Source organism: Mobula hypostoma, chromosome 1, assembly GCF_963921235.1.
Source record: "Mobula hypostoma chromosome 1, sMobHyp1.1, whole genome shotgun sequence".
Classification (NCBI taxonomy): domain Eukaryota; kingdom Metazoa; phylum Chordata; class Chondrichthyes; order Myliobatiformes; family Myliobatidae; genus Mobula; species Mobula hypostoma.
Genome location: NC_086097.1, coordinates 53,042,497 through 53,070,428, shown reverse-complemented (window position 1 = coordinate 53,070,428; position 27,932 = coordinate 53,042,497). Strand labels below are relative to the sequence as shown.

Below are 27,932 nucleotides of genomic sequence, written 5' to 3'. Positions count from 1 at the left end.
AACTAGTTACCTCTGTTGCAATTCATCATTTTTGATATGTACTCTGTTTCTGCCTCTGCCCACCCTGACATGCTATAATTCAACACTTTACATCTTTCTCCCTCCAACTTCCCCATGAACAACTCATTTATACAGAGACGATGGAGGGTCTCAGCCAAAAATATCGACTATTTATTCATTTACATAGATACTGCCTGACCTGCTGAGTTCCTTCAGCATTTTGTGTGTGCCATTCATATAATAACCCTGGTCTTAAACAGTCACAGATACACCCTTAGTTCTATCCATCCCTACCCTTCCTACAAAAATGCATACATCAGGATGCTCTATATCGATTACAGCTTGGCACTTAAAACCATCGTCCCCTCAAAGCTAATCAGTAAACTCCAAGACCCTGGCCTCAATACCCCCTTGTGCAATTGGATCCTAGATTTCCCACTTGTGGACCCCAGTCAGTTCGGATTGGCAAAAATATCTCCTCCACAATATCCCTCAGCACGGGAGCACCGCAGGGACGTGTACACAGACCCCTGCTATACTCGCTTTACACCTACAACTATGCGGCTAAGTATAACTCCAACACCATATACAAGCTTGCTGATGACATCAACTGTTGTGGGCTGTATCACAGGGGATCATGAATCAGTAAACAGGAGGACGTCTGAAAATTTGGCCGAGTGGTGTAATAACAAAAAATACTCACTCAGTGTGAATAAGACCAAGAAAATGATTGTAGACTTCAGGAGAGGGAAACCAGAGGTCCATGAACCAGTGATCATTGGAGGATCAGAGGGAGAGAGGGTCAGCAACTTTACATTCCTGGATGTCACTATTTCAGAGAACCTGTCCTGGACCCATCATTAAATATTATTGTGAAGAAAGCATGACAGTGCCTTTACTTCCTCAGGAGTCTGCAGAGGTTTGGCATGTCATCGAAAACCTTGGCGAACTTCTATAGATGTGTGGTGGAAAGTGTGCTGACTTGCTGCATTACAGCCTAGTATGGGAACACCAATGCCTTTGAGTGCAAAATCCTACAAAAAGTAGTGGATTCAGCTGAATATATCACAGGTAAAACCCTCCCAACCATTGAGTGCATCTACATGAAACGTTGCCATAGAAAAGCAATATCTATCATCGAAAATCTTCATCACTCAAGCCACACTCTTTTCTTGCTACTGCCATCAGGTAGAAGGTACAGGTGCCTCAGAACTCACACCACCAGGTTCAAGAACAGTTACTACCCCCTTAACCCTCAGACTCTTGAACAAAAGGGGATAGCTCATTTAAGGACTCTGTTACATTGTTATTTCATGCTCATTATTTATATCTGCATTTGCACAGTTTGTTTACAGTTATAGTTCTATAGATTTGCTAAATATACCCACAGAAAAAGAATCTCAGGGTTGTATGTGGTGACACGTATGTACTCTTGATAATAAATTTTACTGTGAACTTTATAAGCATAATACTAAAATAAATTGTACATTTGTTACAAACTATTAATTCTGATAAAATGTTAAAGGCTAAATACCTGTAACTGATGGACAAATCCAGCATTTGGATTAATACAAAATCTCCTTTCCTGAACATAGGTAAAGGCATCCCTAAAGAAATGAACATATCCATGAAGATCTCTCAAACATATATTATACTTGCTCACCATTCAAACATATACATATTTACTTTCAAACTTTTTCCCACTACTCCCTGAGACAGGTGAACTAGTCCATTAATGATTCACTCAATAACTCTGTCTCCTTGGAGAAATATTTAGTTTTCTCTCTGCAAAGGCTACTGATCACAGATCGTTTCAGTTAGGTTTAACGAAAATAATAGATACCTTGAGATGTGATTCATTAGTGGTTAACATTACAACACAAGCTGGAAAATTTGGAATATCACCCAAGGGAAATTTCAATTGCTTTATCCCTGATCAGAAATGGTGTACTGCCTGGGTTGGAGCTGGTTCCATTTTAAAACCTGACATGGACTCATTCATAAGAAACAAAATTGTATTTAATGTCAAATATAAGGGTGAAGATAGTCAGATAGCATAGAGTTTTCACTTTGAAAGTAAAAGAAAATAGAATAAACTACATTGTTGCAGCAGAGTATAACATTATAGGGAGTAGTTGAAGTCAAATTCATTACTCATGGAGGACAATACTATGGCATGACAATAGGACAGTGGGATTAATTCTGGACTACTGACTCAAAACTGACAGAGTAACTAAACAAAATGCTATGAAATATATATACATTAAATAACTTGTCTACCAGACTACTGAAAGCAGTAGGCAGGAAGGAAACTTTCCAGTGCACTGCACAATGTGAGCAGAATCCTTGATTTTTTAAGCAAACTTTTGAAGTAGTGCAATACTAGTTAGTATATTGTTCAAAACATATTTTAATTCTTTAGTTCTATGATGAATAAAAACTTGAAAACTGGCTGTGACCTACAGGTCAGTATATTTACATGGTACCAAAGCTGCGGATGTTTTGATACCAAGCAAAATTAAACTCAGCTTCTGTAATTTATCAAGCAGCACTGATTTTGTAAAAAATCTACAAACCTTACATGACCACAATCACAATACAAGTCATTTAACCTGTCCGGAAAGACACTGACAGTACAACATAACAGCAAAAATTAAAATAATTTTCAACTACACTACTCAATTAACAATTGTAATAACATGTTAATTACTGTGTAAGACGACAACATTGAAATCAGTTCAAATTAGCTTTAATTGGCTTCAATTTATGTAAACTTGCTCTACTCTAAATTATAATGAACTGGATGCGTTCAATATTTATATTCCTCTTCTTCAGCATCAGTATTGTTAGATTCTAATACAGGTGCATCTCAAAGAAGCATACTTAGCCCACTGCTCTACTCTTGCCACACTTATGACTGTGGCTAAATTCCATGTATAAATTTGCAGATGACGTTACTGTTATTGGTAAAATCTTAGATGGGAACAAGGAGGTGCATAGGGGTGAAGCTTGTTGAGTGACATGGCAACACCAATTTCAGACTCAACATCTACAAGACCAAGGACTTGATTGTGGACATCAGGAAGGGGAAGTCAGGAGAACATACATCAATCCTCATTGAGGGGTCAGAAGCTGAACGGCAAGCAACATCAAGTTTGTGGGCATCAGGAAATACCTATCCTAGGCCCATCACATTAATGCAATCACCAAGGCGTGCTAGGCATGTTAGTCTTCTTTGTTAGGAGTTTGAGGAAATTCGGCATGTCTCCAAAGACTTGCAAATTTCAATAGATGTACAGGCCAATGCACTTGGCCTGTTGTGGAGGCTCCAATGGACAGGATCACAAGAGGCTGCAGAAGGTGGTGGACTCAGCCAACTTTCACCATGGACACAACCCTCTCCAATATATGCCTTCTTCAAGAAGCAGTGCCTCAGATGTTGGCATCCACAATTAAGGACCCTCTCCATCCATGGTATGGCCTCTTCTCATGACTACTATTGGGGAGGAGGTAGAACACTACTTTGTTATTTTTCTTTGCATCATTTATTTTTTAATTTACAGTAATTTTTATGTCTATACTGCATTGCGGCCACATAAGAGTTGCTCAAAATTTCATGGCTTCTAAGTCAGTGGAATAAAGCCAAACCTGATCATCATTGACATTATTATCCAGATTAATTTTTTACACTCATTCACCTCTTACCTATACTTAACTCCAAATGTTTCCATAACATATGCTATGACCAAGGCTGCACTGGAGAACAGAAAAAAAAGTCAGTAGATTACCTTTTAATATAGGATAAGAAAAATAGGTTTTAACTCCAAAAGCTAATCATGTTCCTACCTTCGAGAAATACCTGCATTTCCATGTAAAAGAACTTTTCCTGAAAAATAATAAAGCAGCCAGGTACATTATCATGTTCCACATTTCTTCAGAATACATTAAAGGTGATCTAAACAAACTGAATCTTTACCTCCATTTTTCAAGCATCCATCAATGAATTCTTTTGTCTAAAGAGATAAAATAAAAAATAAGGTTAGAATACACCCAGGTAACCTCTCACCAAAATTCTTCCAAAGTGAAGGCAATGAATAAACAAAACTAAAATTCTATTGTTCTGTGACTGAAGTTGTTTTCATTCTAAGGTGCAAACAGTTAAGAATTCATTTATGACAAGGTATTAAGATTAAACATGGAGTAATATTGACATTTTTCCAAATCAATAAAGTGCAAAGATGAATTAACTGTGAAAAGTGTCAAGCACTATTTATAATGCACTGTTTCCACCTCTGAAGGTAATAATGTCTTCAGCCATATTGAGATACTGGCTTTAATCCTAAATAAATTTCAAATGCATGCAGATCATAAGGGCAGAAATCAAGGCAAAGATTTTCTGGCCCACGTAGAAGGCCTGGGATAATTTAACTAGAGACTGTTCTGCCTGGCTGGAAAGCAACGAATGCCCAGTAGACAGGAGTGGATGTTTGGCCAACTGGGATCAAGGGAGGCTTGTTGAAAAGCCTAGTAGTATTGAAGGTCTTATGTAAAGTAGGAGCAATAATTTCCACTAAGCTGAGGCATACTGTCCTCTTAACAACTACGACTAGAAATATAGAACATTTTCAAAATAAAAAGGTTGTTATGTGGCTCACTGTATCAATGCTGATTACAAAAAAAACTCATTCCACCTTGACCACCAAGTTATAGCTCCTCAAGTATTCATACAATAACATTTCAAATCAGATGACAGTTTCTGCTTCTAGCACCCTTTCAGATAGCAAGTTCCAGATTCCTACATCTACAGATTTTTTTTATTATTACTGGTTAATGTTATTGTGTTAATATTATTTTATGTGCTGTATGTGATATATGCACTGTTTTCCACCTTGGTCCCAGAGGAATGTTGTATACAAATGTACAGTTGAATGATAATAAACTTGAACCTACTACTTAACATGAAAAAAATTCCAAACTCTTCCATCAACTAAATTGAATTGACTTTATTTCTTACATCCTTCACATGCAAGAGTAAAAATCTTTACGTTACATCTTCGTCTGAATGTGCAATGTGCAAATTATAGTAATTTGTAATAGTATGTACAGTAAGATATACAACAGAAGTCAATATAGCTTAGAAACACAATTGCGGCAGTGTGAATTAATCAGTCTGATGGTCTGGTGGAAGAAGCTATCCCGGAGCCTGTTGGTCCTGGCTTTAATGCTACAGTACCATTTCCCAGATGGCAGCAGATGGAACAGTTTGTGGTTAGGGTGACTCGGGGCCCCAGTGATCCTTATGTACCTGTCTTTGTAAATGTCCTGAATAGTGGGAAGTTCACATCCACAGATGCGCTGGGCTGTCCACACCGCTCTCTACAGTCCTGTGATTAAGGTAGGTACAGGTCCCATACCAGGCAGTGATACAGCCAGTCAGGGTCCTCTCAGTAGTGCCCCTGTAGAAAGTCTTTTGGGTTTGGGGACTCATGTCGAACTTCTTCAACTGTCTTAGAGGTGAAATAGGCACTTTTGTGCTTTTTTCACCACACAGCCAGTGTGTACAGACCAAGTGAGATCCTCTGTGATGTGTACACTGAGGAACTTGAAGCTGTTCACCCTCTCAACCCCAGATTCATTGATATCAATAGAGGTAAGCCTGTCTCCATTCCTCCTGTTATCCACAACCAGCATCCTTGTTTCTGCAACATTGAGGGAGAGGTTGTTTTCTTGAAACCAAGGTGTCAGGGTCTTCTCTGAACGTGAGGAATTATATGCAGAATTAAAAGGGCTAAAACCTAACTGACTTATTAGCAGCTTGACAAGTCGTGTGTGAGAATAATGTATGAACAACAAAGTGTTTGTTGCATGAGAAAGCTTCTATGTCTACCCTTATCAAAGTATGTATGTGATAATGGACCTATAACAGCAGCCAGACCGTACTCGGGGGCTCACTTGATTGCAGATTTTCCCAGGCTCGGTGAGCAGGGACTCTGTTTCGTCAACTGAGCGACGCAAGCTTGCTAACAAACAGTATGTAATTTTAAGTAAACTATATTTAACAATTATTCCTTGAGTCTGAACCTAAAGTGCTCTGGTAAAGAAGCAGATCGACATAGGCTGCCTCATTATTTGAGACAAGACCAATCAATGTAGTATCACCTGCAAATTTAATTAGCAGATTGGAGCTGTGGGTGGAGAGACAGTCAGGAGTGTGCAGAGAGTAAAGGAGGGGGCTTAAGACACAGCCCTGGGGGGCAGGGTGAAGGCTGAGGTCTCTGAGCTTCTTGTCAAGCCTGGAAGGAATTATGGTGTTGAATGCCGAACTGTAGTCCAAGGACAGCATTCTCATATAAACATCCCTCCTCTCCAGGTGTGTAGAGCTGTGGCTATTGCGTCATCTCTCAATCGGCTGTGTTGGTACATGAGTTGTAGGGGGTCCAGTGCGGGTGGCAGCATGCTGCAGATGTAGTTGCTGACCAGCCTCTCAAAACATTAGCTTTGAGGTGAGTGCAACAGGACACCAGTTGTTCAGACATGTTACCTTGGTCTTTTTACGTACAGGGACAATGGACTCTGCATTGGGATAGGGAGAGATTAAAAATGTCTGCAAACACGCCAGCCAACTGTGCCACGCATACTCTGAGTACCCGTCCTGGGATGCCATCTGGTCCCGCAGCCTTGCGGTTGTTCACTCATTGGAAACACTTGCAAACTTCAGCCTCAGAGATGACCAAGGTGCAGGCGGCTCTCCTCAGTGGTTCAGATTTAGCTCATCTGGGAGACAGGCAGCGATGTTGGCAGCCATACATTACTTTAAATGTATGCTCTTTGCCGTTCAACTCATCCGCTAAGGGAACAAAATTCTTCCTACTTATTCCATCTAAGCATTAGTCCACCAGCTGATAACTGGTAGGAGGGTTGTAGTAGATATGCTGTTAAAGTTGTAATTACAAATTAATTGTGAATTATTTTAGTAGATTCTACTGAATAAAGTCTAAGTAAATTAATTCTTTCAATTTTATTTTCAATGTTTTAATATTCAATGTGTTGACTCATAGGCATGTCATTTGGTCCATCATTTGTGAGCCATTATTTTTGACAAATACAAAATCTAGTTAAATCAAATCCTTGCTAAGGCACAGCTCAAGCACAGTACAGCACTTCAAATCCAAAGATGAGGTCAGGCAGTTAACTGGTCTCATGGACAAGCTATTGAAATTAAAAACTGACACAATTACTTGACAGAGAAATCTGAACTGATTATGGAGATCTAAATTGGATTTGTACAAAACAGATCATGTTTAACAAACTGTCATCATTTAGCTAAAGTATTCAGAGGAATGGTTATGTATCGAAACCATGTGAATACCCAGAAAATGATGAGTGACTTAATTTAAGGCGAAATAAATTGTTTGGTTACAGTGGTCAAAAGCCAGACAGAAGAGACAAGAGACAATTAATTATATGCTCAAATTCAAAAGAAGGCTTTCAATCTAGATAACTGTGAGGTATTGTACTTCAGGAGATTAAACCAGGGTAGGACTTGTACAGTAGATGGTAGGGCCATAGAGGGTGTTATGGGAACAGAAGGAATTAGGAATGCAAGTGCATATAGTTTGCTGAAAGTAGCATCACAGGAAGATATAGGGTGGTGGTGAAGGTGCTTGGCACACTAGCAGTCAAGGCAGAATATAAAAATTGGTCAGTTATGCTGCAGCTACAGGATGTCACTGAGGCTGCACTTGGGAGTATTGTGTAGTTTGAGCCAGCCTGCTATAGGAAAGATGTTATTAAACTAAAAACACAGAAAAAAATTACTGGGATATTGCTTAAACTGGGGTGAATGACAAGGTCAGGTGGTATAGATTACAAATTTATTCCCTGGAACATAGAACATTAAGAAGTGACATATTAGAGTTAAATAAGATCACGAGGGACATAGACAATATGAAAATACAATCTTTTAATCTTTTTCCGGGGGGGGGGGGTGCTAAAATCAACGGGGCATAGATTTAAGATCAGAGATAAGATACTTAAAAGGGCAGCTTCTTCATGCAATCGGTAGCGCCTATTTGAAATGAGCTGGCAGAAATAGTGGTTGATGCAAGCATATTATCAATGTTTAAAAACCACTTAGATAAATGAATAGGAGAGGTTTAGAAGGCTATGGGCCAAAGGACCTGTCTACATGCTGTATAACTCTATGACTAAGTGGCAGGTGATGAACCACACAGACCAATGCTGAAGTTTCAAATTCTTTGTCATATTTACAATTTACAACAAAGTGGTGTGTCATGTAATAAAAACAGAAATAGCTGGAAGTATTCAGCAAATAATTAATGCTTTAGGTGTGAATATAAATAGTGTAATTACCAAGTCCACAGATGTCACAAAAATTGGCATTGTTGATAATGACCACGATATTGATTATTGGGTAGATTGGCAGTGTAAATTTAATCCTGGTATGAGTGAAGTGATGCAAATTGGGAAGACTAACTGGGTAAGACATACACAATGAATAGCAGGGTGCAGAATTAGGCCATTTAGCCTACCGAGTCTGCTCCGCCATTCAATCACGGCTGATCCTATTTTCCCCTCCTTAGTCCCACTCCCTGGCCTTCTTCCCGTAACCTATGATGCCGAGTCCAATCAAGAACCTATCAAGCTCTGCCTTAAATACACCCAATGACCTATCCTCCACAGCTGCCTGTGATAATAAATTCCACAAATTCACCTCCCTCTGGCTAAAAAAATTTCTCTGCATCTCTGTTTTACATGGGCGCCCCTCTATCCTGAGCCAATGTCCTCTTGTCCTAGACTCTCCCACCACGGGAAATATCCCTTCCACGTTTACTCTTCTATGCCTTTCAACATTCAAAAGGTTTCAATGAGATCACCCTCATCCTTCTAAATTCCAGTGAGTACAGACCCAGAGCTGTCGAGCATTCTTAGTATGATAACCCTTTCATTCCTGGAATCATCCTTATGAACCTCCTCTGAACCCTCTCCAATGCCAGCACATCTTTTCTTAGATGAGGAGCCCAAAACTATTCACAATACTCAAGGTGAGGTCTCACCAGTGCCTTATAAAGCCTCAGCACCACATCCTTGCTCTTGTATTCTAAACCTCTTGAAAGTAATGCTAACATTGCATCTGCCTTCCTCACCACCGACTCTACCTGCAAGTTAACCTTTAGGGTGTTCTGCACAGGGACTCCCAAGTCCCTTTGAATCTCAGAGTTTTGGATTTTCTCCTTGGTTAGAAAATAGTCTGCACATTTATTTCTTCTACCAATGTGCATGACCATGCATCTTTCAACATTGTATTTGCCAATCTCTTGCCTATTCTCCTAATCTAAGTCCTTCAGCATCTAACCTGTGTCAGCAACACTATCTACCCCTCCACCAATCTTCATATCAGCTATAAACTGGGCAACAAAGCCACCTATTCCATCACCTAAATTATTGATATACAGCATAAAAAATAAGCTGTCCCAACACCAACCTCTGTGGAACACAACTAGTAACTGGCAGCCAACCAGAAAAGGATCCTTTTATTCCCACTCGCTGTGTCCTACCAATCAGCCAATGCTCTAATCATGCCAGTAACTTTCCTGTGATACCGTGGGCTCTTAACTTGGTAAACAGCCTCACGTGTGGCACTTTGTCAAAGGCCTTCTGAAAGTCCAAATATACAATATCCACTGCATCCCCATTATCTATCCTACGTGTAATCTCCTCAGAGAATTCCAACAGATTTATCAGGAAAGATTTTTCCTCAAGGAAACTACGCCGACTCTGTCCCATCTTATCCTGTGCCTCCAAGTACTTCATAGCCTCATCCTTAACAACTGACTACAACATCTTCCCAACCACTGAGGTCAGGCTAACTGGTTCATAATTTCCTTTCTGCTGGCTTCCTCCTTTCTTACAGAGTGGAATGACATTTGCAGTTTTCCAATCCTCTAGCACCATGCTAGAGTGCAATAATTTTTGAAAGATCATTATAAATACCTCCACAATCTCTCCTGCTACCTTTTTCAGAACCCTACGATGCAGTTCATCTGGTCCAGGTGACTTATGTACCCTTAGGTCTTTCAGCTTTTTGAACACCTTCTCCCTTGTAATAGTAACTGCACTCACTTCTCTTCCCTCATACCCTTCAACATCTGGCACACTGCTAAGTGTCTTCCACAGTGAAGACTGATGCAAAATAATCACTTAGTTCATCTGTCATCTCCTTGTCCTCCATTATTATTTCTCCAGCCTTATTTTCTAGAGGTCCTATATCCACTCTCATCTCTCTTATTTTTTACATACTTGAAAAAGCTTTTACTATCATTTTGATATTGCTTGCAAGCTTTCTTTCATATTTCATCTTTTCGCTCTTAATGATTCTTTTAGTTGCTCTCTAAGCTTCCCAATCCTCTTTTCACACTAATTGTTGCTTTGTTGTATGCCCTCTCTTTTGTTTTTACATTAGCTTTGACTTCGCTCATCAGCCACAGTTGTACTGTTTCGCTATTTGAGTGTTTCTTTATTTTCGGAATACAGTACATCTATCCTGCACCTTCTTCATTTTCCCCAGAAACTCATGCCATTGCTGCTCTGCTGTCATCCCTGCCAGCAAATCCTTACAACTTACTTTTTCCAACTCCTCTCACATACCAATAAAGTAATTTCCTTTACTCCACTGAAATACTGCTACGTCACACTTAACTCTCTCCCTATCAAATTTCAAGTTGAAGTCAATCATATTGTGATCACTGGTCCTTAAGGGTTCCTTTACCTTAAGCTCCCTAATCAGCTCCAGTTCATCACATAACACCCAAACCAATGTAGCTGATCCCCTAGTAGGCTCAATGACACACTGCTCTAAAAATCCATCTCGTATGCATTCAACAAACTTACTCTCTTGAGATCCATTTCCAACCTATTTTTCCCAATCAACCTGCAAGTTGAAATCTCCCATGATTATCATAACATTGCCCGTCTGACACGCCTTTTCTATTTCCTGTTGTAATCTGTGGCCCACAGCCCAGCTACTGTTATAAGCCTGTATATAACTGCCATCAGGGTCTTTTTACCCTTTAAGTTTCTTAACTCAATCAACAAGGGTTCAGCATCTGCCAATCCTATGTCACAGCTTTCTACTGATTTAATGCCATTCTTTACCAGCAGAGCCACTCCACTCCTTCTGCCTACCTTCCTATCCCTGTAGGAAGTAGTCTTGGACATGTATTTTTGGACATTTAGCTCCCAACTACAACCATCCTTCAGCCATGATTCAGTGATGGCCACACCATTATACATGACAATCTGAAATAGTGCAACAAGATCATCCACCTTATTTTTTATATTCCGTGCACTGAATCAGAATAAGCTTTATTATCACCAGCATGTGTCGTGAAATTTTGTAACTTAACAGCAGCAGTTCAATGCAATACATAACATAGAAAAAATAATAAATCAGTAAGTAAATCAATTATGGTATACATATATTGAATAGATTAAAAATCATGCAAAAAACAGAAATAATATATATTAAAAAATGTGAGGTAGTATTCAAGGGTTCAACGTCCATCTAGGAATCAGATGGCAGAGGGGAAGAAGCTGTTCTTGACTCACAGAGTGTGTGCCTTCAGGTTTCTGTACCTCCTACCTGATGGTAACAGTGAGAAAAGGGCATGCCCTGGGTGCTGGAGGTCCTTAATAATGGACACTGCCTTCCTGAGACACCGCTCCTTGAAGATGTCCTGGGTACTTTGTAGGCTAGTACCCAAGATGGAGCCGACTAAATTTACAACCCTCTTCAGCTTCTTTCGGTCCTGTGCAGTAGTCCCCCCTATACCAGACAGTGATGCAGCCTGTCAAAATGCTCTGCATGGTACATCTGTAGAAATTTTTGAGTGTATTCGGTGTCATACCAAATCTCTTCAAACTCCTAATGAAGTATAGTCGCTGCCTTGCCTTTTTTATAGCTGCATCAATATTTTGGGACCAGGTTAGGTCCTCAGAGATCTTGACACCCAGGAATTTGAAACTGCTCACTCTCTCCACTTTTGATCCCTCTATGAGGATTGGTTTGTGTTCCTTCATCTTACCCTTCCTGAAGCCCACAATCAGCTCTTTCGTCTTACTAACGTTGAGTGCCAGATTGTCGCTGCGACACCACTCCACTAGTTGGCATATATTGCTCCTGTACATCCTCTCGTCACCATCTGAGATTCTACCAACAATGGTTGTATCATCAGCAAATTTATAGATGGTATTTGAGCTATGCCTAGCCACACAGTCATGGGTACAGAGAGAGAAGAGCAGTGGGCTAAGCAAACACCCCCGAGGTGCACCAGTGTTGATCATCAGTGAGGAGGAGATGTTATCACCAATCCACAGAGATTGTGGTCTTCCAGTTAGGAAGTTAAGGATCCAATTACAGAGGGAGGTACAGGGGCCTAGGTTCTGTAACTTCTCAATCAGGATTGTGGGAATGATGGTATTAAATGCTGAGCTCTGGTCGATGAACAGCATCCTGACGTACATGTTTGTGTTGTCCAGGCGGTTTAAAGCCGTGTAGAGAGCCATTGAGATCGCATCTGCTGTTGACCTATTGTGGTGATAGGCAAATGGGTCCAGGTCCCTGCTGAGGCAGGAGTTCAGTCTAGTCATGATCAACTTCTCAAAGCATTTCATCATTGCAGATGTGAGTGCTACTGGGTGATAGTCATTAAGGCCGCTCACGTTATTCTTCTTAGGCACTGGTATAATTGTTACCTTTTTGAAGCAAGTGGGAACTTCCACCCACAGCAGTAAGAAGTTGAAAATGTTCTTGAATACTCTCACCAGTTGGTTGGCACAGGTTTTCAGAGCCTTACCAGGTGCTCCATCAGGACCTTCTGCCATGCGAGGGTTCACTCTCTTTAAAGGCAGTCTAACATCAGCCTCTGAGACAGAGATCACAGGGTCATCAGCTGCAGCAGAGATCTTCACAGCTGTAGTTATATTCTCCCATTCAAAGCAGGCATAAAAGGCATTGAGTTCATCTGGTAGTGAAGCATCGCTGTCATTCATGCTATTGGGTTTTGCTTTGTAACAAGTAATGCCTTGTAAACCCTGCCAAAGTTGTCGTACATCCGATGTCACCTCCAACCTCATTTGAAACTGTCTCTTCACCGTTGAAATAGCCCTCCACAAATCATACCTGGTTTTCTGATACAGGCCTGAATCGCCAGACTTGAATGCCACAGATCTAGCCTTCAGCAGACAATGTATCTCCTAGTTCATCCACGGCTTTTGGTTTGGGAACATACAGTAAGCCTTTGTGGGCACACACTCATCCAGATTCGAAGATGAATCCCTGAATACAAACCAGTGTTACATACCTCATGGGTATCTTGTGACTGTCTTATGACCATGATGTAACTGAGTATCTTGTGAGCATGATGTAACAGTCTTGCGCTGGTGGGGTGATGTAATTTTCCCGCCAGTGAGGTCACGTGATGACATGTTCTCAACAGGTATATAATGGGAAACCCCTGTTGTTACGCAATTGATTTGTTGTTTAATTCGTCAGTTTCTCTGTTACGCTATGTATTCAACTCATGACACAGTTTCATTTTAAAGTGGAGTTTTACTTTCTATTGTAAGTCTAGTTTTGGAGAGTGAAGACTTTACTAAAGTACGGGAACCTGAAGGATTGAGGAAAGTTGGTGTCATACGGCAGTTTCATAAAGGATCGACCTTATTGAATCTTCATTCAGAAATAGTGACCTGCATCTGAGCTAACCCCTGTAATATCAGAAAGGTTTGTGCAGTGTTCATTCACCAGGAAAAGATCAGTTTCTTTAAGCCGTTTTATTTCCTTCGTCGTGAATCCTTTGGACAGAATCAGCAGTAACATCACGTCTTCGAAGAAATCTGTTTCCAGAGAAGTCTCTCCTTATTGACTGTGTAAATCACTTGAACTTTCAAATTTACCACTTTAAGACTGTATTCGAATTTACCACTTTAAGAACTGTTCCAGAGTTGCCGTATAGCAGTTAACTTCTGGTTAACTTAGTCGTTTGAATACTTTTCGCTATTGTTGAGCAGAGTTTAATAAATGTTTGTTTGTTTTAAAAACCTGACTCAATTATATATTCATTGTTGCTGGTCACGTGACACCAGTCCACTAATTCAAAGCAGTTCTGTAAATGTTCCTGTGCTTCCCTTGTCCATACCTTCTTGGTCCTCACTACTGGTGCTGCAGTCTTCAGTCTCTGCCTATACTCAGGGAGTAGAAGTACAGCCAGGTGATCAGACTTCCCAAAGTGAGGGCGTGGAATAGCACGGTAGGCAGTGTAACAGTGGTCCAGTGTGTTGTTTCCTCTAGTATTACACGTGATCTGTTGATGGTAATTGCTAAGTGATTTTTTCAGACTGGTCTGGTTAAGATCCCCCAAGATGATGGTGAAGGCGTTAGGGTGCGCTGTTTTGTGCACGTTAATTCCACTGCTCAGATCATCTAAAGCCTGATTGACATTGGCCTGAACTGGAATGTATACTTCTACCAAAAAGATCCTGGCGATCTCCCACTGTAGGTAAAAAAGGATGGCACTAATTGCTAGATATTCCATGTCTGGTGAGCAGAATTGGGACAGCACTGATATATTTGTGCACCAAGAAGAGTTGAACATGAGGCATACTCCTCACCTCTGCTTTTGAGAGACTCTACAGATCTATCCTGACTGTGTACATTACTGTGTACTGTATTTGCTACCCTTTGTGATTCTACATTCCGGGAATGAAAGGGTTAACATATGAAGAACATTTGTCCGCTCTTGGACTGTATTCCTTGGAGTTTAGTAAAATGAAGGGAGACCTCATAGAAACATTTCGAATGTTAAAAGGCATGGACAGAGTGGATGTGGCAAAGTTGTTTCCCATGATGGGGGAGTCTAGTACGAGAGGGCATGACTTAAGGATTGAAGGGCGCCCATTCAGAACAGAAATGCGAAGAAATTTTTTTAGTCAGAGGGTGGTGAATCTATGGAATTTGTTGCCATGGGCAGCAGTGGAGGCCAAGTCATTGGGTGTATTTAAGGCAGAGATTGATAGGTATCTGAGTAGCCAGGGCATCAAAGGTTATGGTGAGAAGGCGGGGGAGTGGGACTAAATGGATCAGCTCATGATAAAATAGCGGAGCAGACTCGATGGGCCAAATGGCCGACTTCTGCTCCTTTGTCTTATGGTCTTATGGTCTACATGCCTAGTACGCACCCTGCTGGCTACAATAATGTCCTATAATCTGCCTGCCCACCCTAACAGCCTGACTTCATGCTATCTTTGTTTTTTTTTACCATCCATCCTGTCCTAAGTCCCTTCACTCTGGTTCCCACCCCCAGCCAAATTAGCTTAAACCCTCCCCAACAGTTCTAACAAACCTGCTGCAAGAATATTGCTTTCCCTGGGTTAAGGTGCAGCCCGTCACTTTTGAACAGGTCATACCTTCCCCAGAAGATCCCAATGAACCCAGAACCTGAAGCCCTGCCACCTGCACCAGGTTCTCAGCCATGCATTAACTTACCTAATCATTGCTTTTCTACCTTCACTGGCACATGGCACACTCAGCAATCCAGAAATTACTACCTTTGAAGAGTAGGAATCTTACAGGGGATCCAAGGAAAAACATTTTCATCGAGAGTGCTTAGTACCTGGAAAATATTGTGGGTGGTGGAGACAGGTACTTTCACAACATTTAAAAAGTAGATGAATACCTGAATTGCCAGTGCATAGAAGACTAAAGATCAATTGACAGTAAATGGGATAATAACTGGATTAGATATGTATGAATCCACACCAGGCAACATCCGTGGAGAGACAACAGAGTTAACAATGTACAGTGAAGATTGGCGAAAGAGCAAGGTACAGAGTTGGTGGGGGAAGTGATGGATCAGACAATATTAAATTTCTGAAAAGGCAAGGCTAGGTTTGACGTGGAGATAAACTGCAATAAGTTCATCAAGCCAAGGTATTAAAAGGGCAGTTAGAAGGAATCTGAACAAAGATTTTACTAATAAGAATTAGGGAAATGTTTAATTGGAGTAAGGGGAAATACGAGGCTATCAGGCAGGAACTTGGAAGCATAAATTGGAAACAGATGTTCTCAGGGAAATGTATGGAAGAAATGTGGTAAAAGTTCAGGGGATATTTGCATGGGGTTCCAAAGAGACAAGGAAAGGATGGTAGGGTACAGGAACCGTGATGTACAAAGGCTATTGTAAATCTAGTCAAGAAGAAAAGAAGAGCTGACGAAAGGTTCAAAAGGTAGGTAATGATAGAAAACTAGAAGATTATAAGGCTAGCAGGAAGGAGTTTAAGAATGAAATTAGGAGAGCCAGAAGGGGCCATGAGAAGGCCTTGGCAGACAGGATTAAGGAAATACCCAAGGCATTCTACAAGTATGTGAAGAGCAAGAGGGTAAAACATGAGGGAATAGGACCAATCAAGTGTGACAATGGAAAAGTGTGTATGGAACCCGAGGAGATAGCAGAGGTACTTAATGAATACTTTGCTTCAGTATTCACTACGGAAAAGGATCTTGGCGATTGTAAGGATGACTTACAGCGGACTGAAAAGCTTGAGCATGTAGATATTAAGGAAAAGGATGTGCTGGAGCTTTTGGAAAGCATCAAGTTGGATAAGTCACCAGGACCGGACGGGATGTACCCCAGGCCACTGTTGGAAGCGAGGGAGGAGATTACTGAGCCTCTGGTAATGATCTTTGCATGATCAATGAGGACGGGAGAGGTTTCAGAGGACTGGAGGGTTGCCGATTTTGTTCCCTTATTCAAGAAAGGGAGTCAGATAGCCCAGGAAATTATAGGCCAGTGAATCTTAATACAGTGGCTGGTAAATTGATGGGAGAAGATCCTGAGGCAGGATTTATGAACATTTGGAGAGGCATAATATGATTAGGAATAGTCAGCATGGTTTTGTCAAAGGCAGGTCGTGCCTTACGAGCCTGATTGAATATTTGAGGATGTGACTAAACACATTGATAAAGGTAGAGCCATAGATATAGTGTATACGAATTTCAGCAAGGCATTTGATAAGGTACCCTATGCAAGGCTTATTGAGAAAGTAAGGAGGCATGGGATCCAAGGGGACATTGCTTTGTGGACCCAGAACTGGCTTGCCCACAGAAGTGGTTGTAAATGGATCATATTCTGCATGGAGGTCGGTGACCAGTGGTGTGCCTCAGGGATCTGTTCTGGGACCCCTACTCTTCGTGATTTTTATAAATGACCTGGATGAGGAAGTGGAGGGATGGGTTAGAAAATTTGCTGATGACACAAAGGTTGGGGGTGTTGTGGATAGTGTGGTGGGCTGTCAGAAGTTACAGCGGGACATTGATAGGATGCAAAACTGGGCTGAGAAGTGGCAGATAGAGTTCAACCCAGGTAAGTGTGAGGTGGTTCATTTTGGTAGGTCAAATATGATGGCAGAATTTAGCATTAATGGTAAGACTCTTGGCAGTGTGGAGGATCAGAGGGATCTTGGGGACCGAGTTCATGGGACATTCAAAGCTGTTATGCAAGTTGACTCTGTGGTTAAAAAGGCATACAGTGCATTGGCCTTCATCAATTGTAGGATTGAGTTTCAGAGCCGAGAGGTAATGTTGCAGCTATATTGGACCCTGGTCAGACCCCACTTGGAGTACTGTGCTCAATTCTGGTCGCCTCACTACAGGAAAGACGTGGAAACCATAGAAAGGTTGCAAAGGAGACTTAGGAGCATGCCTTATGAGAATAGGTTGAGTGAACCCGGCCTTTTCTCCTTGGAGCGATGGGGGATGAGAGGTGACCTGATAAAGGTATACAAGATAATGAGAGGCATTGATTGTGTGGATAGTCAGAGGCTTTATCCCAAGGCTGAAATGGCTAGCATGAGAGGGCATATTTTTAAGGTGCTTGGAAGTAGGTACAGAGGAGATGTCAGATGTCTGCATAAAAGTTTTTTTTTTATGCAGAGAGTGGTGAGTGCGTGGAATGGGCTGCCGGCGGCAGTGGTGGAGGTGGAAATGATAGGATCTTTTAAGTGGCTCCTGGATAGGTACATGGAGCTTAGAAAAATAGAGAGCTATGGGTAAGCCTAGGTAGTTCTAAGGTAAGGACGTGTTCAGCACAGCTTTGTGGGCCAAAGGGCCTGTATTGTGCTGTAGGTTTTCTATGTTTCTATGAAATGAGCACAGAGTGTGTGAACACAAAGAAACAAAGTTGTTGCGATATGCAGAGCAACAGGACATGCCCAGCAGCGCTAATGGAAGCAGAAATACTAAAAAAGCATGGACTGGCCAGTTCTGACTTAACTAAAACTGTAGAATTCTATATCAGGTCTGGAAGGCTCCAACAGGTTCAAGTACAGTTCCTTATGTTGGACCACACAATTTCCACCACAAGCGCCACTTTCCTCATCTCTCCCACTTTAACAATCTGAAGGGGCAATTCATATCTTAAATTCCTGGCCCACTCTACTTCTTACAAACATTTTGCCATGCAGCAACAAGAGACATAACACTTGTTCTTTTACCTCGTTCCTCCCAGACACGCAAACTACTCTTTCAGGTAAAGCAGGAATTAATTTGTGAGCTACGTTCAATGTTTACAACGCAGTCCCCTTTACATGAAGAAAAGCAAAATACAAATTGGGTCACCACATTCAGTCCTTGAGCTGATTATTACTCACCACTTTAATTCTCTATCCCAGATTTTTTTCCAATTTGGTGTGTCTGTGACCTCCTGCTCTGTTATAATGTGGCTCAGCATCAGCTTGAAGAACCTCTACCTGGACATATAGCAACTCTCCAGATTCAATCAAATACTGTATCATCAGGAAACTCACTTTCTTTTACCTGTAACAAACTGGCCAAATCATCCGTAAAATTAACTCGGTTTCTCTTTCCCCATTAGCACAGTCAGACCTACTCTACATGTCCAACATTCTGCATTTTACAACTTACATTCTTTTGCATTCTCACACAGTAGCTGCTCTCTGAGTTCTCTTGTTCAGGTTCTATCCATTTGCCTCTATTAACCTATCAAATAAATTCCCTCTATTGCAGGATACCCTGGTATTGCCTTATCCATCCCACTTTCCCCACTTGCTATTAACCAATCAGACAATGGTTCTTCAACCTGAAATGTGAATTCTGTTTCTCTTTCCACAGATGCTGCCTGATCTGCCCAGGCTCTTCAGCATTTTATTTTATTTCCTATTTCTAGTACAGTGTTTGATCTATTTTACCAGAGAATTGTATTATCTAGTGTACCAATTAGATAAATAATTGTGGCATTAGAAGTATATACAAGATTATAAATTTAGAGCATTAATAAAGTGATAGAAAAAAAGTGACCTGTTTTTATCTAAGCATGTTTTGTTTTACAGTAAATAGTATGAATCAAGCAATTTTAAATGATGGGAACTGGAATAGCAAAGGTCCATGTACAGACTACATTTGACAGATAGATTATAGTAAAGGAAAACAAAATCTAATGGACAGTCAGCCTTTATAACCAAAGGGCTCGCATATATAGGACTGCCACAGTAATAAAAAGCCCTGGATAGATGGTATCCAGTGTACAATTCAACTGGTGTAGCTTGGGAAAAATTGCAATGTCATTTGAAGGACAGTATACAGATTCCCAGAATATTATTAGGGTTCCTGACAGTTAGGAAAGATTTTGTAAGCCAGTTTTGTATTCTGCAGTACATATAAAAAGGTAGTATTTACTGAGATTTCCATCAGTCTGAACATGCAGACTAAGGACACACAACTTTCAAATCGGAGCACAACCACATAAAGTCATACAGTACAGAAACAGCAACTTCAGCCCAACTGGTTGATACCAACCAAGATTCCCATCTAAACTAGTCCCATATGTCTACGTCCAGCCCATAACCTTTCCTATCCAAGTACCAATCCAGATACATTTTAAATGTTGTAAACGTACCGTCTCAACCACTTCCTCTAGCAGTTCATTTCATACAAGACCATAAGACAGAGGGGTAGAATTAGGCCACTTGGCCCATCAAGTCTGCTGCGCCATTCTATCATGGCTGATTAATTACCCTCTGAACCCTATTCTCCTGCCCTCTCTCCGTAATCTTTGATGCCCTGCCTAATCAAGAACCTATCAACCTCCACTTTATATATACTCATTGATTTGGTCTCCACAACCATCTGTGGCAATGAACTCCACAGATTCACCACCCTCTGGCTAAAGAAATTTCTCCTCATCTCAGTTCTAAATGGACACCCTCCTATTCCGAGGACGTGCCCTGTAATCCTAGACATCCACTATAGGAAACAACACTCACAACAAGCTGGAGGAACTCAGCAGGTCGGGCAGCATCTATGGAAACGATCAGTCAACGTTTTGGGCCGGAACCCTTCGTCAGGACTGAAGAGGGAAGGGGCAGAGGCCCTATAATAAGATGGGGGGAGGGTGGTAAGGAGAAGGCTGGTAGGTTCCAGGTGAAAAACCAGTAAGGGGAAAGATAAAGGGGTGGGGGAGGGGAAGCAGGGAGGGGATAGGCAGGAAAGGTGAAGAAGGAACAGGGGAAAGCACAATGGGTAGTAGAAGGAGGCAGAACCATAAGGGAGGTGGTAGGCAGCTGGGGGAGGGGGCAGAGTGAAACTGTGATAGGGGAAGGGAGGGGGAGGGAATTACCGGAAGTTGGAGAATTCTATGTTCATACCAAGGGCTGGAGACTACCTAGACGGTATATGAGGTGTTGCTCCTCCAACCTGAGTTTAGCATCATCACGGCAGTAGAGGAGGCCATGTATGGACACAGCTGAATGGGAGTGGGAAGCAGAGTTGAAGTGGGTGGCTACTGGGAGATCCTGTCTGTTGTGGCGGACGGAGCGGAGGTGCTCGACGAAGCGGTCCCCCAACCTGCATCAGATTTCACCAATGTAGAGGAGGCTGCACCGTGAGCACCGGATGCAATAGATGACCCCAACAGACTCACAAGTGAAGTGTTGCCTCACCTGGAGGGACTGTTTGGGGCCCTGAATGGTGGCAAGAGAGGAGGTGTAGGGACAGTTGTAGCACTTACGCTTACAGGGATAAGTACCGGGTGGGAGATCCCTGGGGAGGGACGTGCGGACCAAGGAGTCGCGGAGGGAACGATCCCTGCAGAAAGCAGAGAGGGGTGGAGAGGGAAAGATGGGCTTAGTGGTGGGGTCCTGTTGAAGGTGGCGGAAGTTGCAGAGGATAATGTGCTGGATCCGGAGGCTGGTGGGGTGGTAGGTGAGGACAAGAGGAACTCTGCCCCTGTTGTGGTGGCCGGAAGATGGGGTGAGGGCCAAAGTGCGGGAAATGGAGGAGATGCGAGTGAGGGCATCATTGATCACCGTAGAAGGGAAACCACAATCCTTAAAGAAAGAGGACATTTGAGATGTCCTGCAATGGAAAGCCTCATCCTGGGAGCAGATGCGGCGGAGGCGGAGGAACTGGGAATAGGGAATGGCAATTTTGCATGTGGCAGGGTGGGAAGAGGTATAGTCGAGGTAGTTATGAGAGTCAGTGGGCTTATAGAATATGTCAGTGGACAGTCTGTCTCCAGGGATGAAGACCGAGAGATCGAGAAAGGGGAGAGAAGTGTCCGAGATAGACCAAGTGAATTTGAGGGCTGGGTGGAAGTTTGAAGTAAAGTCGATGAAATTGACGAGCTCAGCATGGGTGCAGGAAGCAGCACCAATGTAGTCATCAATGCAGTGAAGGAAAAGTTGGGGAGCAGTACCAGTATAGGTTTGGAGCATAGACTGTTCCACATAACCGACGAATAGGCAGGCATAGCTGGGGCCCATGCGAGTGCCTATAGCTACACCCTTGGTCTCAAGAAAGTGGGAAGAGCCAAAAGAGAAGTTATTAAGTGTGAGTACCAGTTCTGCCAACCGGAGGAGGGTAGTGGTGGTGGGGAACTGGTGAGGTCTATTGTCCAGAAAGTAGTGGAGGGCTTTGCTGTCTTCTTGATGGGGAATGGAGGTGTATAAGGATTGGACATCCATAGTGAAAATGAAGCGATCGGGACCGGGGAACTGGAAGTTATTGAAGAGGTGGAGGGCATGGGATGTATCCTGGATGTAGGTGGGGAGGGACTGAACTATGAGTGACAAAATGGAGTCCAGATAGGCAGATACAAGTTTGGTGGGGCAGGAGCAGGCAGAAACTATGGGTCTACCGGGACAGGCTTGTGGATCTTGGGGAGGAGGTAAAACCGAGCAGTACAGGGTGTGGGAATTATGAGTTTTGTAGCTGAGGATGGAAGGTCTCCGGAGTTGATAAGGGCGGTGATGGTACGGGAGACAATGGTTTGATGTTTTTTGGTGGGATCCTGTTCCAGAGGTAAGTAAGAGGAGGTGTCAAAGAACTGCCGTTTGGCCTCAGTGAGGTAGAGGTCCATCCGCTACTATAGGAAACATCTTCTTCACGTCCACTCTGTCTAGGCCTTTCAATATTCGATAGGTTTCAATGAGACCTCCTCTCTTTCTTCTAACCTCCAGTGAGTATAGGCCCAGAGCTATCAAACGCTCTCATACATTAATCTTTTCATTCTCAGAATCAATCTTGTGAACCTCCTCTGGCAAGGAGATAATGCTGAGCCTTTATAAGACACTAGTCAGAATGCACTTGTAGTATTGTCAACAGTTTTGGGCCCCTTATCTCAGAAACAATGTATTGTCATTGCAGAGAGTCCAGAGGAGGTTCATGAGGTTGATTGTGGGAATGAAGAGGTTAATATATGAGGAGCATTTGAAAGCTTTGGACCTGTACTGACTGGAATTTAGAAAAATGTGTGGGGATCTCAATGAAACCTATCAAATGTTGGAAGGTCTAGATAAGATGTTTCCTATGGTGGGGTTTCCAGAATTAGAGGGCTCAACCTCAAAACTGAGGGGCACCCTTTTAGGATAGAGGTAAGGAGGAATTTTTTTAGCCAGAGAATGTTGAATCTGTGGAATGTTCTGCCACAGACTACAGTGGAGGCCAAGTCCGTGGGTATACTTAAAGTAGAAGTTGATCATTTCCTGATGGGTCAGTGCATCAAAGGATAGGGCGAAAAGACAAATGTATGGGGTTGAGTGGGATCTGGGATCAGCCATGATGGAATTGTGGAGCAGACTCAACGGGCTGAAAGGCCTAATTCTGTTCCAACATCTTATGGTCTTATGGACCTTCTCCAATGCCAGCAAATCTTTTCATATACAAGGGGCCCAAAACTGCACACAATATCCAGAGTGGTCTGACCAATGCCTTATTAAGCCTCAACATTACATTTCTGCTTTTATATTCTAGTCCTCTAGAAATAAATGCCAATATTGCATTTGCCTTCTTTACCACTGACTCAACCTGCAAGTTAAACTTTAGGGAATCCTGCATGAGGACTCCCGAGTCCCTTTGCAACTCTGATTAGAAAATGGTCTGTGCCTTTATTTTTTCAACCAAAGTCCATGGCCATACACTGCTCTACTCTTCATTCCATCTGCTACTTCTTTGTCCATTCTCCCAAACTATCAAAGTCCTTCTGCAAACTCCCTGCTTCCATCACACTACCTGCCCCTCCACTTATTTTCGTATTGTCGCAAACTTGGCCACAAAGCCATCAATTTCATCATCCAAATCACTGACATATACTGTGAAAAGAAGCAGTTCCAACACTGACCCCTGTAGAACACCACCAGTCACCAGCAGCCAACCAGAAAAGGCCCCCTTTATCCCCTCACTGCCTCCCACCAGTCAGCCAATCATCTTTCCATGCTAGTATCTTTCCTGTAATTCCATGGGCTCTTATCTTGTTATGCAGCCTCATGTGGGGCACCTTGTCAAAGGCCTTCTGAAAATCCAAGTAAACAACATCCATTAACTCTCCTTTGTCTAACATGCCTGTTAATTCCTCAAAGAATTCCAACAGAATTGTCAGACAAGATTTCTCCTTAAGGAAACCATGCTGACTTTGGCCTGTTTTATCATGTGCCTCCATGTATTCCAAAAGCTCATCCTTAATAATGGACTCCAACATCTTCCCAACCACTGAAGTCAGGCTAACTGGCCTATAATTTCCTTTCTTCTGCTTCCCTCCCTTCAAAAGAGTGGAGTGACATTTGTAATTTTCCAGTCCTCTGAAACCATATGGGAATCTAGTGATTACAGCAATAACAGTCATTTCTGCCCTAAAATTCTTGAATTTCTGGCATACTACTAGTGTATTCCACAGTGAAGACTGACACAAATACTTATCAAGTTCACCTACCATTTCTTTGCTCTCCTTTACTACCTCTCCAGCATCATTTCCAGTGGTCCAATATTCACTCTCCAAATCTTCTGCTCTTTAATATATTTGAAACAACTTTTTGTATCCTCTCTTATATTACTCGCTAACTTGCCTTCACATTTCATTTTTTCTTTCCTTATGGCTTGCCCTCGGTTGGTCTTAAAAAGCTTCTCAATCCTCTAACTTTCCACCAATTTTTGCTATTATATGCCCTCTCTTTTCTTTTTGTGCTTTCTTTATTTCCCTTGTCAGCCACACTGCCTCATTCTCCCTTAATAATACTACTCTATCTTTGGGATGTAACTATCCTGCGCCATCCGAACAGCTCCTACAAATACCAGCCTTTACTGTTCTGCCATCATCCCTGCTGGTCTCCATTTCCAATCAGCTCTGGCCAGCTCCCGGTCATACTTCTGTACTTCTCTTTACTCCACTATAATACTGATACATCTGACTTTAGCTTCTCCCTCTCAAACTGCAGGATGAATTCTATCATATTATGTTCACTCTCTCCTAAAGGTTCCTTTATCTTAAACTCCCTCATCAAATCCGGGTCATTACATAACACCCAATCCAGAATTGCCTTTCCCCTAGTGGGCTCAACAAGTTGCCCTAAAAAGCCATCTTGTAGGTCTTCTACAAATTCCCTCTCCTGGGATCCAATGCCAACCATTTTTCCAGTCTACCTGCATACTGAAATCGCCCATGACTATTGCAACATTGCCCTTTTTACATGTTTCTTCTATCTCCCTTGTAATTTGTATCCCACAACAGGCTACTCTCCAGAGGCTTCCATATAACCCCCATCTGGGTTTTTTTTAAAAAACCTTTGCAGTTTCTTAACTCTGGTTCCTTAAGGTTGTCATAGCTGGGAGTGGGGATAAGTCCCCACTACCTTTTAAATGCTCCAATGACATGCATCTCAAATAGCTTGTGTACCAGATCCCTAGCTATGGGTAAATAGCCCCACTGCTTGTGGGCAGCCTCAGGAGAGATGAAGGCTACAGGTGTAAACCCAGAAAGAAAATCCAGAGATGAGCCCCTAAGGCAGCTGGATATCACTGAACGTCCTTCCAGTAGCTTCTTGTGCCAAATGTACTGCTTTGCTTTCCTTTGGACTACACCAGTGAGGCCGAGAGGGGGATCTTGACAACTGAGCACCCCGGAATCTCCATACCATCTGCCCAGGCTTGTGCCCTGGAGAGGTTATTCCAGTGATGCTGCTTGCAGCAACAGGACCAACACGAGAGGGAGTAGTTGCGAGTGATAAGCCCTCACCAACTGGCTTAGGTAACAGGTGCTGCAGGCTGTCTTTGACGGTAAGAGGAATCTTTGCATCACCTCCACAGCCTGGCACAACATTAACTTGTGGAAACTACAGCAAAACCTGCCGCTCCAAAATTGAACTGTGCAGCAATAGCAGGTGCTGCGACTCTACAAAAAAGACTGAACCATAGCGTACACTCCATTGCCCTTCGAGACAGACAGATGCCATCAATTCTGGGCGGTATTTTTTAAACTGCCATACAAGACATATGGCATCTCAACTCCACCGCTCTATACACAAAGCACATTCAGTAATTAAGTTAAACACTTGATTACTGTTAGCTTAAAAGTTAACTAAACTTTTGGAAACCAAAGTAAACCAAATAAGAAAACAATATACAGGTGTCCCGCGCTTTTTGAATGTTCGCATTATGAAACTTCGCTGTTACGAAAGACTTACATTAGTTACCTGTTTTCGCTAACAGGTGTTTTCACTGTTAGGAAAAAAGGCAGCGCGCGATAAAAGGCAGCCAAGCTCCTCTCCCGGAACTGTATTCTAGCCGGCATTGCTTAAATACGTGCCTGTGAGCAGCCGTTAGCAAGATGAGTTCTAAGGTATCGGAAAAGCCTAAAAGAACTCGTAAGGGTGTTACACTGAGCATAAAACTAGACACAATTAAGTGTTTTGATCGTGGTGAACGAAGTAAGGACAAAGTGAGTTTGGCTTATGGAAGTTGACGAAGATGATGTTGAAGAGGTTTTGGCATCCCATGACCAAGAACTGATAAATGAACAGCTGACGCAATTGGAAGAGGAAAGGGTAACAATTAAAACCAAATGCAGTAGCGAACGGACCAAAAGTGAAGTCGTCCAGGAACTGAATGTGAAACAACTGAGTGAGATTTTCGCTGCAATGATTGCAGAAAAGTACAACTTTAATTTTGAAAGGGTACGTCAGTTTAGGGCATATTTGCAGGATGGTTTAAGTGCTTACAAAGAACTGTATGATAGAAAAATGCGCAAGGCTAAGCAGTCAAGCATACTGTCGTTCTTCAAGCCTTCCATATCAGCCACAGCAGACGATGAACCTCGACCTTCGACATCGAGGCAGGTAGACATAGAAGAAGATGACCTGCCTGCCCTGATGGAAACAGACGATGATGAGATGACATCCCAGTGTCCCACCACCCCAACCCCCAGGCCGCGGACCGATACGTTGCCACGGAGAATGCAGCGGTAGCCGGGATGCACCCAACACATCTTTAATTAAAAAAGCCGAAATAAACAAGCTAATTAATTAGGTGCCGCCCGGCCATCCCTCCATACCCCCTGATCCCTTTAGCCGCAAGGGCCATATCTAACTCCCTTTTAAATATAGCCAATGAACTGGCCTCAACTGTTTCCTGTGGCAGAGAATTCCACAGATTCACCACTCTCTGTGTGAAGAAGTTTTTCCTCATCCCGGTCCTAAAAGGCTTCCCCTTTATCCTCAAACTGTTCTCCCCTCGTTCTGGACTTCCCCAACATCAGGAACAATCTTCCTGCATCTAGCCTGTCCAATCCCTTTAGGATTTTGTATGTTTCAATAAGATCCCCCCTCAATCTTCTAAATTCCAACGAGTATAAGCCTAATATGAAAGTCCTGCCATCCCAGGAATCAATCTGGTGCACCTTCTTTGTACTCCCTCTATGGCAAGGATGTCTTTCCTCAGATTAGGGAACCAAAACTGCACACAATACTCCAGGCATGGTCTCACCAAGGCCTTGTACAACTGCAGTAGTACCTCCCTGCTCCTGTATTCGAATCCTCTTGCTATGAATGCCAGCATACCATTTGCCTTTTTCACTCCCTGCTGTACCTGCATGCCCACTTTCAATGACTGGTGTATAATGACACCCAGGTCTCGTTGCACCTCCCCTTTTCCTAATCGGCCACCATTCAGATAATAATCTGTTTTCCTGTTCTTGCCACCAAAGTGGATAACCTCACACTTATCCACATTAAATTGCATCTGCCATGAATTTGCCCACTCACCGAACCTATCCAAGTCACCCTGCATCCTCTTAGCATCCTCCTCACAGCTAACACTGCCGCCCAGCTTCGTGTCATCCGCAAACTTGGAGATGCTGCATTTAATTCCCTCATCTAAGTCATTAATATATATTATAAACAACTGGGGTCCCAGCACCGAGCCTTGCGGTACCCCACTAGTCACTGCCTGCCATTCTGAAAAGGTCCCGTTTATTCCCACTCTTTGCTTCCTGTCTGCCAACCAATTCTCTATCCACATCAATATCTTACCCCCAATACCGTGTGCTTTAAGTTTGCACACTAATCTCCTGTGT

General features: G+C 42.5%; 1 protein-coding gene across 3 annotated transcripts in view; it reads right to left on the bottom strand.

Moving 5' to 3' along the window:
• styx (serine/threonine/tyrosine interacting protein) overlaps window positions 1-27,932 on the bottom strand; it is a 48,063-nt gene that overhangs the window by 5,354 nt on the left and 14,777 nt on the right. For 2 of the 3 annotated variants that reach the window (XR_010018055.1, XM_063048907.1), the window contains exons 6-9: window positions 3,977-4,013; window positions 3,847-3,886; window positions 3,706-3,756; window positions 1,535-1,607 (exon numbers count right to left, since the gene is read on the bottom strand). Coding sequence is in view for 2 of the 3 variants with exons in the window: in XM_063048907.1 (XP_062904977.1) it covers window positions 1,535-1,607; window positions 3,706-3,756; window positions 3,847-3,886; window positions 3,977-4,013 (201 nt within the window). In the remaining variant the exon portion in view is untranslated. The remainder of the gene's footprint in view (window positions 1-1,534; window positions 1,608-3,705; window positions 3,757-3,846; window positions 3,887-3,976; window positions 4,014-27,932) is intronic. The other variant, XM_063048916.1, reaches the window with a different exon arrangement.